General features: G+C 38.2%; 1 protein-coding gene across 2 annotated transcripts in view; it reads right to left on the reverse strand.

Annotated features, from left to right (window-relative positions):
- Positions 1 to 13,007, reverse strand: part of Slit2 (slit guidance ligand 2) — a 338,826-nt gene that overhangs the window by 27,892 nt on the left and 297,927 nt on the right. For both annotated transcript variants that reach the window (XM_048415124.3, XM_048415123.3), the window contains one exon: positions 2,080 to 2,173. In XM_048415124.3, the coding sequence (XP_048271081.1) occupies positions 2,080 to 2,173 (94 nt within the window). The remainder of the gene's footprint in view (positions 1 to 2,079; positions 2,174 to 13,007) is intronic.

A 13,007-nucleotide genomic window follows, 5' to 3' on the forward strand; every position in this document is an offset into this window, starting at 1 on the left:
AGCTCCGTTAGCTTAGTAATAAGAAAATGAAATTGAAGTAACATTACAACTTGTCCAAACAATTCTCGGTAAAGATTTTCTCTACTGGCTTCCCCTTGTTCAGTTTTCAAGACCATTTTCTTTCTGCAACGATACTTCCCACAGTGTGCAATTATTTATAAGATGGGAGTAATGGCACACACTCCGACTTAACCTGTTTTCAGCTCAACTACATACAGCTATAAAATGAGCTCGTGAATTACTGACTGCTGAAAGCAGTGGGCTTTCAAATCCATCCTTCCAGACTCCAGCAAGGCAAACTCTTGAGAGTATGCAACCTAATTGCTAGTAATAGAAAATGCTTAATTAAGACCCAGTCCTTTGCTTAAGACAAGCTCTCCTCGCTTAAGATTGTTTCCATTAAGTCTCGCTAATAACTTGTCTTAGAACTACACAAAGTCCCGTGAAATCTGTTTATCAGATACACTGTCCCAGGAAAGCATCCTTGTTAACACTCTGCAAAGTGGTGGGTCTTGATCCACATAAGTGATGTAGTTTTGACCTGCGAACCTTAACTGCGGGCAGATCAAAGCCGTTGGGAATTAAAGCAGTTTATCTCCAGAGTTTTTTAGAATAAAATGCAATGTAGCATTGTGCATAAAATAAAAAAAATTAACAAGAATTTCAGTTTTGGTCTAGAATTGTAAATTGAAACAATGAAAGATGGACTGAGATCAACAGCCTTTCCTTCTCAGTAGTGAATATAATAGGTATATGCCTAAACTCTATGTATTCTAAAAACTTTGGTTTTAAATCAATCTAACTGATGATACTGTCAAAAGAAAATTCTAAAATCAGTTAATTCAGTTTAACCTTTGACAGTAGATACTTCATAAACACTGGCTGATGAAGTGGAAGCTGCCTTTGCCACTTGTCTTATGCAAGCATGGCTTAATTCCTGAATATAGCTGTGTCATCCCCCAAATCTAGTCTATCCTGATTCCAAGCCATCTGTGTTACTAATAAACCAGAAAACCTGTTAGTAGAAATATGGATTCCACAAATCACATATCTGCAAAGTATCAAGTCTCAGTTCTACCAATAAGCATGTGGTCTTTGCACAGCTATCTGACTTCTCTGGGCTAATATTTCCTTATGTTTAAAACAAAGAATTTACGTTTTTGGTTGTGAGTCATCTCCTCAGTCTTACCGCAACTTGATATGCCATGGCTGGCTGATATACATGGGAGGCCTGGCCTTTGCTAAAGAGAAATGAAGAGCATTGGGTGGGTGGGAGGGGATGTTGTTGGGCAAGCCTGGGAGGAGACAAGGGGAGATGTAATCAGGCTGGGTAAAGTTAAGTAATTAAAAATACTTCAAAAATGAAGAATTTAGTCTGGATGATGTTTAAGTTACTGCCAACTCTAAAATTCCTGATAGCTCCTTAATATATTTTAAGGTTGCAGCAAAAGTATCATCTGATTTGGTGCCACACATATTTCAGAAATACTGCTGGGGGGGGGGAATGATTTTGATAAATATTTTAGCTCACTTGAGAGAGATCTCTATGAAGTGTGAATGGGAAGCCTGAGATCTCAAAAACAAGTTAAATAATTTCATAAAGAGAACAGACACAAGCTAGGAATGTCCGGAGTAACCTGGCCACAGTGTCACAGTGTTTTTCCCTGCCTAGATAGTCAGTTGACTGTTTTAGACCATAGACTTTTCAGGTACATCAGAACCAGTTTCTCAATTTTAAAATAAGTTTACCTGGGGGATATTAGAAACTTAATTGGACTGGCCTTTACATAAGTGCAATAAAGACAATTTAATGGTTATTCCATTTCATAAAGGGCTTCCCAGACATCATGAGGAACAAAAAGTTTCCCTGTTTGCTTTTTTCCCCAGTGTGCTAATAAAGGTCCATGATGCACAGAAATATATGCATGTCTGTCACAAGCACCAGGGTATGTGTGACCCATTTTTAATCTTCAGTAAAAGTATGCAGCGAAGGATGGTGGAGGAGACAGGTTCCTCAATGAAACCCCCTCCCCAAGCAACCTCCACCTCACCGTGAGCCCCTAGTGGCCTCAGACTTACTTGAATCCCTTTGGTGTCAGGATGCACTTGGAGTCATGCTGGCAGGGGTTCAGGTCCTGGGCACAAAAGTCCAGTTTTTCCTCGCACAGTTCGCCTGCAATAGGGGAGCAGTGTTAGTTCTCCAAGGTAGGTGGGCAGGCTTCAAGTCATTACAGCTCGAGGTTGAAAACGAAAGAAAACTGTGGACCCCACAAGATATGGGGCCAGAAGATCACACATCTATGGACCCCCACAAGATAGGGGGCCAGAAGATTACACATCTAAGTTCAACACTGGTTCTGCTGCTGCACAAGCTCCAGGCTCCACGCAATGCAGATAAAGTGTGTGAAACCCTTCAGATATTATTGGATTAAGGTAAGGGAATTTGAGTGCTTTTCATGGTAAGGGAATTTGAGTGCTTTTCATTCTTCGTTCCCTAATTTTTACATTTAATCATACATTGTTTTTTAATGTATGATTTAATCATACATTGAAGTATAAAATATAGACACAAAACAAATGAACATGATCCATAAGTTACCTATTCAAAGTGACCAGGTTCTATAACCAGAAACATATTTACCCCGTCCCTGTAGTCTCCGTCGCACCCTTCTGCTTAGAACCAGAAATACACCCAATGTGACTACTATTTTGACAAGATAATAGTTGTATACATTTTTAACTTTAATGTAAACAGAATATTTTTAAATGGAAAAATTTGGTTTATCCTTCTTTTAGTTTGGTTTATTCTGTAGTTTTATGTTTGAAAATGTAATTTTTGTATTATCTAAGGTCTTCTCAATTTAGAAAAGAAAACATTTTGGTTCTCAATGAACTACATATTCACCAACCACTCTATGCGATATAAAGAAAAAGAAAGTAAAAGTAAATATGAGAGAGAGAGAGAGAGAGAGAGAGAGAGAGAGAGAGAGAGAGAGAGAGAACTCTTTCTCCAGGACTATCAAAATGGTTAAGAAGTGTAGCTTTTATCAATGAATGAAGAGTGAGAATATAAGTATGTGTGTTCTACCCACTCTCTAATAATTTTATCATTGAATAAACTATGAGCATAATCATGTAGATAGTAGGTACTCTATAAATGACTGTACTTTCAATAGTCCATGAAGAAACTTCTTCCAATGATTTATGCAGTTACTATTTCAAATACATTGACTAAAGTCTAATTTTCATCAAAAAGATTCCATAATCATGGTATAGAACTCAAAAGTCAATATTTTGAAAATTCTTTTTATCAACTTATATTTTAATTATAAATTAGCTTTTCAATTATATTAGTTCACTAAATGAAAATTACTTGACATACAGAAACAAGGGCTTACTTCCTCCAAGAATGTTATTTTGTCAGTGTATGACGTTAGGACACGCAAGGCACCCTTCCTGTTTCAAGCCTGTTCTGTGACACAGCATACTATCTGTTGACATACATGTGTGCCAATTAAATGAGGGCCATTTATTTAGGCACCAAAGAACATTTTTTAGGATGCAAGTATATAAATGCACTCATCTATTGTTATCTCAGTCTAAGAATGGATAAGAAAAATGTGATACATTTACACAATGGAGTACTACATAGCAGAAAAAAAATCTTGAATTTTGCAGGAAAATGGACAAGGTGAAAAACCATCATATTGAGTGAGGTAACCCAGAAAGACAAGTATCACCTGTACTTACTCATAAATGGTTTTTAAACATAAAGCAAAGAAAACCAGTCCACAAATCACAATTCCAGAGAACTTAGACAACAAATGAGGACACCAAGAGAGCCTTACATAGATTTAATCTACATGGGAAGTAGAAAAAAGAAAAGATCTTCTTGGGGGAGGATTGAAGTGGCAGGGAGGAAGAGGCAGAGAGGGGAGCAGAGAAAAATGTAGAACTCAATAAAAATCAATTACAAAAACTTATTGTAAATGAAACCATCAATTCTATGTACATTTTGGTTTATTTCCAAATATAAAGTTGCGTTACAAGTAGTAAGGAAGATCAAGGAGTTCCTACTTTATTCACTTCAACCCTGGCCCAGTCACTGTAACAGGGTAAACTATGGTTCATCAAGACTGTGGAGTTGTGACAGATGCAGGGGCTAGTGACATAAAGCGAGCAGCAATGCATTAAGGTGGTTTCCAACGCAGAGGCAGAAATTAATACAGAGATAGGAGAACACTTTCTCCTGTCTGCTAGACTGCTTTCTTCTCTAAACGAAAACACAAAACTTGACCTTCCATTCTTACTGAGGAATTTCTCCCTAGATTCCATATGTTAAGGAGTGAGGCAAGAGAAATGTTTCAGGAAATGCTGGTTAAACATATTGCTAAGTCCTTTGTGAGTGGTTTAAGAGTGAGCAATTCAACTTAAGTAAGAAAAACAACTCTAATGTCATGTATGTATTTCTTATCTTTACGTGAATAGCATAACAGTAGTGCTAGTTATGACTGAAGCTGAAGCTGTATATAAAAAAAAGTGTGTGTGTGTGTGTGTGTGTGTGTGTGTGTGTGTGTGTGTGACCATTACATGCTCTCCCCCTCGGTCCGATATTATTGGATGATTACTTCAAAGACAAAGAGGCTCCTATAATCACTAAGAATGTCCACAAAGTCACCTGGTGCTTGTATCTACCATTTAACACATCTTTCAACTCAACATGTACTTAGACTCTTGTCACTGGATTCTACCCATTTATTTCAATCATTAAATTAATTTCCCAGACTTCAACTAATGTTTCCTTTCTCTTTTGCTTGGATAAGCTCTGCTTACATTTAAGTTGTCAATTTCCTCCTTCATGCTTGTGCCTGTAGCATGGCTATATAGTAGGACTGTAAGTTTATGTTGTTATATATGTATTTAAATTATTGGGCTTTACCCATTCCTTGACTGCAAGATCATACTAAGCAAAATCCTAATGTGTTTGCTTTTGCATCTTCCTAGGCTGTGATGTATAAGGTGCTATATGCAGATACCATCTAATGAATAAGCAACAATGAAGGCAAGATTTCCAGCTTGTTTAGTCATACTCAAGTTAGGTCAGTTTTTCAATTTTTATATGTTTTCTTAATTTTATATGTTATAACTCAATCATCACTAATAATGTACTTGGGCTCTTAAGTTTGTATATTAAATTTTGCCAGACTGACTGTTAAGGTAAATTCATTCATTGTGCTATTTATTTAATTTCCTAATTGTATTTAATTCGGCTACATTTGCAAAAAGAAAAAAATTTAAAGCTCAAACATTGTTTTTCAGTGTGGGAGTTGGGAGTTGCGTTTGATATAGGAAATAAAATAAATCTCCTTGATGGAGGTTGTGCTTCGCATGCACATCTGATCATCAAAGGGAAAGTACACACGAATAATGGCACTACTGTTCAAGGAAGAATAGGAACAAGTACTCTAGCTGGAGTGAAACTCCTTGTTTATTGAAAAGTCACCCAGCCCTCATAAAATGAGAAGGGTATCTCACTTAGTTTTCTAAGCATATGTATCCAGAGTTAGTTCTCAGCAGGGAAATAACTGAAAATAAGGAAATTGAATTGTGCTTATTATGGTCTCATGCATGAAGTAATTTCAATGACTGCTCTTTTGCTTGAGAGCATCAGTTTCAAGAAGAAAAGAAAAACAAGGCAGACATATTCTGATTCTATTCTGTTTAGTTTGGCACTTAATCAGCAGGTCCTTATGAGAAAATATGCCAGTCCTTTTGTTTGGATTAGGCCATTGTACTTGAGGGATGGTTCAGTGGCTGTACCTATCAACGTCTCAAGAGACAGGATCCCAGACACACTTTGACTTTGTGAATCTCAGGAAATCCTACTTGCTTTCTACTTTGAATTCCTAAAAGTCCCAAAGGTAAAGCAATGGCATGGGCTATCATGGTTTCTTGGTATTTATGATTTCAAGGACAACCTGGTCTACAGAGTAAGTGCCAGGACAGCCAAAGATACACAGAGAAGCCTAGTATCAAAAAAAAATTTAAAACTAAAAAGAAAAAAAAATAGAATTTAAAATAAAGCCACATAAAGATGGAAAATACATAGAGAGTCTGGATACTGTATGTTATTGTGTTGTCTTTGAATTGTTTGATGACTGAGGAAGGAGCAACAGCTGTTAAAAGACATTTGATTATAAATGCTGCTGGATTAATCGAACCAATGTATTTTGAAAATGCCTGGACTTCAAAATTTAAGTCAAAAAATATGTTACTCTAAAGAATAGGTTTTGCTTTATTTCCACAGGAAGTGAGAGGCTGTGGATTCATCCTGGATTAAGAAAAATAAGGTTTGATTAAGGCAGGCTCCTTGAGAAATCTCCAATAGGAGCAGATGGCCCAGATGTCTGAGTTCTACATCATAGTCTCAAGACTGCTGGCTGAGATGATGAAGCCTCACAGAATTTTCCAGTCAGGATTTGACCATAATCTTAAATTTTCTTTAGATTCCCAAAAGATTAACAGCACCCCCAATCAGCAGCAAGTAACCTAGAAAACTATACCCACATTCCTCCAAAAATGGATTGTGGATGTTTTCCTTTGTTTAGAGTGTTGGTTACAAGTTGTTATGAATAATGGTCAGAAAGAAAGCTAAACAAGGGAGATTAGAGTCAGAGTCCTTGTTTTGAAAAAAAGGGGGGGGAGTGCTGTGGGACAATGGCCTTATACTTTGTAAAGTTTTGTCACTTGTATTTTAATAAAACACTGATTGGCCAGTAGCCAGGAAAGAAGTATTGGTGTGGTGACAAAACAGGAGAATTCTGGGAAGAGGAAAGACTCTTTCTGCAGTTGACACAGAGGAAGCCAGACACAGAGGAAGCAAGATGAGAATGCCTCACTAATAAAAGGTACCAAGCTATGTGGCTAACATAGACAAGAATAATGGACTAATTTAAAAATGCAAGAATTAGTTAATAAGAAGCCTGAGCAAATATGTCACCCAGTTTATAATTAATGTAGACCTCTGTGTGTTTCTTTGGGACTGAATGTCTGCAGGACCAGGCAGGAGAGAAACCTCTGGCAACACCACTTAGGACAGGAACTAATGAATAAACATTGTATGTAGTCATCAGATAGCTTACAAATAACACCTGTCCATGTCAGAACATCGCAAAGACAACACACCACATATTACATGTTCTAAATATTGGTATTATTATTTTTTTTGTGACAAATTTATGCCTGGTTCTTAGATTGATCAACTTCTCTGAGTATGTCTGACTGCTAAAAATTTAGGTTAGAAATGAACACAAGTCTATACCATACTGCATGAGCTATGAAGGAGCATGGGAAAAATGGTACCCATGTATCTGAGAAAGTACAATTCTACCAAGTCTCACCCTTGAGAAACAGCTGGAAATCATTGGTTACTCAACATCCATAAAAATATTTTTCTGTATATTTTGATGTAGTGGTAATGTGACCATTTATCCTGACTTGCTCATAACATTCCTTTACACCTGTTGTTTCAGAATACTTACTGACTGATATTCCAGTACATTTTTGTTTGGATAAAAAAAAGGTGTGGAACATATATACATTAGAGTTTTACTCGGCGGTAAAAAACAATGACATCTTGAATTTTGCATGCAAATGGATGGAAATAGAAAACGCTTTACTGAGTGAGGTAAGCCAGACCCAAAAAGAGGAACACGGTATGTATTCACTCATAAGTGGATTCTAACCATAATTAAAGGTCTTTGAGCCTATTATTCGTGATCCTAGAGAAGCTAAATAAGATGATGAACCTGATGAAGATTATTTAGCTATCCACCAGGAGGTAGGAAATAGACAAGAGTCCCAGGTAACCTCGGGTGCATGGGGGGGTGGGAGGGTCGATGGAGGGGGAGAGGGCTAGAGAGAAGGGAGTAGGGGAGGAACGGGGAAAGCTTGGTCACCGGGGATTGGGGGGGGGAGGGAGGTAGGATGAATATGGGATCAGGGAACAATATATTTCAACTAAGGGAGCCATTTTAGGGTTTACAGGAGACTTGATTATATATGGGATCCCAGGTCCAAGGAGAGATCCCCCAGATTGCTCTCTGGACAGAGGAGAGGGTGCCTGAATCGGCCGTGGCCCATGACCATACTGATGTATATTTTGCTTATCACCATAGATCCTTCATCTGGCGAAGGACGGCTATGCAGTCGGAGGCCCACATTGGAGCACCGGATTGAGCCCCCCGAGGTCCGGAGGGGGAGCGGAAGGAGGAGGAACATGAAAGACGAAATCAGTACTGCGAGGGATGCTATCACCCACTGATACAAGGGAACGGATCTGATGAGAGTTTACCAGGGCCAGTCAGACTGGGACTGAACTAGGACGTGATCTAGCCAGATTCTCGGAATTTGGCCGGATTCTCTGACTGTGGTTGGCCCGGGGTCTTTCTGAAAAGCCATTGACTATGACACTGGGACCTGTTTCCTCTGCATATGCTGGATTTTGGGGATCCAGTCTGTTTGGACGCTCGCCTTCCTGGACCTGGAGGGAGGGGGAGGGAGCTGGAGCTTCCCACAGGGCAGGAAACCCTGACTGCCCTGGGGGACGGAGGGGAAGGAGGGGGGGAGTGGGAGGGTGTTGGGAGGGGGGGCGGAAATGGAAACTTTTATAATTTAATAAAATTTACTAAAAAAAAAATGTGATGATCACTTCCTAGGTGGAACAGCAAAAACTGGATCATCATAACTTACATTGTTTGATTTGGACTGAAGTATGACCCAGCAGAAGGAGATCCTGACAAAAAAATTAGTGTCCTTGGTGAAAATAATAATACTTTTTTCGGTTACTTCTTGATATAGTCTTCTGCAACTATATACAATGTAAAAGAATTGTCTGTTTGCAATGAAAACAGACAATTTCATTAGTTTCATTTCTCTGCTCTTCATTGATAATAGAGGTTTTAGAATTGAAGATGTAAAGTTTAACTCTGTCTCGAAAATAGCCTTTTTATGAAAGAAAAATTCATCTTAAGAGATGAATAATGCTGATAGGAAAGTAACAGAGAGCATTACACTCAGCAAGATAATATAATATTATTTCGTTCTGCGAGAAAAAGAAATGTCAGCAGGAGGCCAGAGCCCCTGCAGTACCAATAAAGCAAAGAGACAGAAGCCTCAATATACACTGAAGACTTCTCTGGAAAACCGTACCTGGAGTGGGCCTTAACTCCTGCTTTATTTCAGATACATGTGCTTAACTGTTATTACTATTCCTATTAAAAAAACACAATGGGCCTCTTCTGTTTATTATCTTTCTTAATTCCCTTCTCATATCAAATCTATTTATTCAAGTTTCTTACTATAATTTACTGGAGTAGTCCTTAATATTTTTTATGCCTGTTTTAATTGTAGTAATTCTTAACAAATGTGAATTTTAACACAAAAACATTTATTAAAGGACATTTAACTTAATTAAAGTAATATTTGCCTTAATGACTTTAATCTTTATAGAATTTATAATATTACTAACAAGTCAGCAAGTATTTCTTACCAGATTTGCCCTTTGCATAGCAAGTTAGTCTATATAGTTGTTATTTGTCTATTTGTTTTCAAGGTTGACCATTGGTACTGGATAATCAAGGGGTATGCTCTTCCTTGGGGAAGATCATTTCACCCATTCTCAGCATTCTTTTGGTTTCCTGCAGTATGTTGAGGTTAAGGTCTTCTACATTTTCGCTCATTTGCTTTGACATATATATATATTGCCCTTGACTTTGTTTTTCTCATGTTTAGGTATCATGTTGGTGAGACTTAATGAGTTTAGCTTTTGTCATTAGTAGTAGACACAGTCTCACCTCTAATTCCTTAATCCTTGGCTCTTATAATCTTTCTACCCTCTCGTCTACAATGTTCCCTGAGCCTTAGGTATGGGTGTGTCTTGTAAATGTACACGCTGGGATTGGATTCCACAACTTTGCATTATGATTGGTTGTGGTTTCCTATAATTGTCTCCATCTGTTCAAAAGAGAAGTTTGCTTGATGAAGGGTAAGGACTACACTTATCTGTGTCATTCCATATTTTTTAATGTCAACTATGTATCAGACCCTATGAACATATTTGAGGTATAGTTGTGATGACAATGAAAAGCTCCTCCCATTTTTGTGGAAGTTGTCCATGAGGGAGAGGGGAAAGAGAAATATTAAACCATAATAAAACAACCACGTTGAACAATGCTTCTGACTTGAATGCTAAGCAAGAAAAGTTCCTGGTTGCTCTCAAATGAGGGTGCTGTGGGGAAGAACAGATTGTGTTTTCTGAATGAGAGAGACTTAGAGATATCACATGAGTGGTAGAGAGGTAGAGAGTAAAGCTATGAGAGGCCAGGAATGAGCTAGGAACAGCAGCGTTCCAAGGGGAGGCTATAGAGTCAGCAGTGGCCACAGTGTTTTCTAGTTTAGTTACCTTACAAAAGTAAAACAAATAGAAGAAACATTTCCAAAGGTATGGGGAAGACAATGGATTGCTTTCTATTCAGAAAATAATGTGGTCATTTTTGTACCAGGATCAGTATTTCTGGAATTTTCTAACTCGAATCCACTATTTAAACTATTGATGTATTTTGCACAAAATGGAACAACAGGAAGGGTACTTAATTAGTAAATGAACGAGAGCCTATCCAAAATTTCTAATATTCCAAACTTTGAATTCCAGCTAGAAATGTCTACAACAAAAGGGAATGAAAAGACAATTACAGCGTGTGGATGGAGACTCAACTGATAGTTTCTACTGTGGTTAACGTCTGCAAATTTTGGTTAACTTCTGCAAATAAAACTAGACCCAATTCTCCCTCTGCTTAAAGACATACGATCTGGGAATCCATTCTGAGGGCTGTGGATGCATGAATGCATGGGAGCAGATGAGAGGACGACCGTGCAGGCTATTCTGAAATCCGATCAAAGTAGGATTTTTGACTGTATGAGGGAGTATCATTAATATTGCTATGAGGGAGAGGGGACCCAGGGCAGTTATCTGAATAACTGAATCAGAATTCTAGTGTTGAACTTAATTGGTTATGACATTTTAAAATACAGTTGTAACAAGGGAGGAAGTCTGGTTGAATTCCTAACAGAATTCCCAGGACACATACTTCTACAAAGTAAAACACATCACTCTTCCAAAGTTTATGCTTTCGGTTTTGGGGAAGAAAAGCCTGGAGAGGGGGTCCTAATTTTTGTCATATCTGCATTTGATCTGCAAGTGGAGGTGTCGGAATAAGCAGGCCACCAGATACAGCACACGGAATTTTATTCTTTAAAATAAGCTATGTGAGGGCAAGGGACTCCTTTATGTACAGTTTTGGAAATAACCATTCCCATCAATCATGTACTCAGCAGAAAAAACACAATGGGAGAGGTTAGGACTGCCTTCCTTGCTTCTTGTGGGAAAACATTTTTGGAATGTTAAAAAAGGCATCGAAGGCACAGGTGACCTCAAGAGCAACAGTGTGAACCAGCTGGAGACTGTGTTCTGAGGCACACATGCCTTGACCATTATCCTAGGTCGGCCATCTGCTGCCTCTTTAAGGATTTTACAGTTTCCTTTGCAGAACAATGATTATGACGGTAGAAAATCAAGGAGATGAACCCAGGAACAGAGAGACTGTGCTTATTAGCCCACAAATGGTGTGTCTGAGAACGGTAAAGATAAGCAGACCTCAGTGTTTCTTTTTGCTGAATAATAAAACTGAAAACAATCTCATAGAAGCTGTAGGTGTCCAATGTGTTCTTGCTTGGGGAATGTACAGTCAGCCTTGAGAACTCTGGGGGATTGTTCAAACAACCACTGCTTATACTCAACCCCTTATGCAAAATGTACTAGGATTTGATTAAACTTAGGCATAATCTATATAGGCTTATTTTATTATTTTTAAATTGTTTGTGTGTGTGTGTGTGTGTGTGTGTGTGTGTGTGTGTGTGTGTGTGTGCACGTACTTCAGCTCATCTGTATGGTTTGTGGATGTGCCCAGTAGTTCAGAAGAGGGCATTGGGGAGTGGGCTGTAGATCAGTGGTAGAGCACTTGCCTACTAAGCATAAAGCCTTCTGGGTTTGGTCTTAATCCAAAAAAAAAAAAAAAGGAAATAAAAAAGAAATTGGAGAGAGGGCACTGAATATTGTATTTCTTAGAGCTTCAGCTGGAGTTCAGCTGGTTGATAGCCACATGATGTGAGCGATGGAAACTGAACCCAGGTCTCTGCAAGTGCACCCAGTGTTTTTAATCACTGGGTCATATCTCTAGCTCCTTGTCTCATACACTTTTAAACCAGCTCTGGATTATGCAATCTGCCTAACAAAATATAAAAGCAAATGGTTGTTATGCTATAGGGGATATGAACAAGAAAAGAACATATCTGTATTTAGTTCAGAGATCATTTTCCTGATAAATTCCTGATTGGTGGTCTGTTGAATGTACAGATGAGCAATTTGTAGACATGAAGGATAGACTACATTTATGTTTCATTCTTACTTATTGATCTAAGTCAGCTCTATGTTACATGCTGTATTGAAAATTTCAGGTTTAGGCACCAGAGCATTTTAGCAAAGTCAAAATCAATGTCAAATGTCCTGTGTAAATATTTAGCATGCTTATTGGTGATGACAACAATGATGGACCTAACTTCTGTCAGTAAGTGAGGGTAGATTCCTGAGGATTCTCTTCAACAGTCTACTGCTTTTTGGAGTGTGTCATTCTGAAACTTATTTTCTTATTTAGAAATAACTAGCTGACCTTCAACATATGACTGTGACCTACATGATAGTCCTCATTTTCTAAGAACAATGAAGTTCAATCATTATTATATTAGGGGGAGTAGTATAGAGGGCTGTGACATCTTGAAGATGCATGAGCTACTTGCAGCTGTTCTCTGTCTTAAATGCGCACCAAATGTGGTTTGCTCACGATGGGGGTTGTCTTACAGGCAACCTGCATGAGTTTAAAGTGAATCACAAT

This window comes from Myodes glareolus, chromosome 8 (assembly GCF_982192425.1).
Source record: "Myodes glareolus chromosome 8, mMyoGla1.1, whole genome shotgun sequence".
NCBI lineage: Eukaryota > Metazoa > Chordata > Mammalia > Rodentia > Cricetidae > Myodes > Myodes glareolus.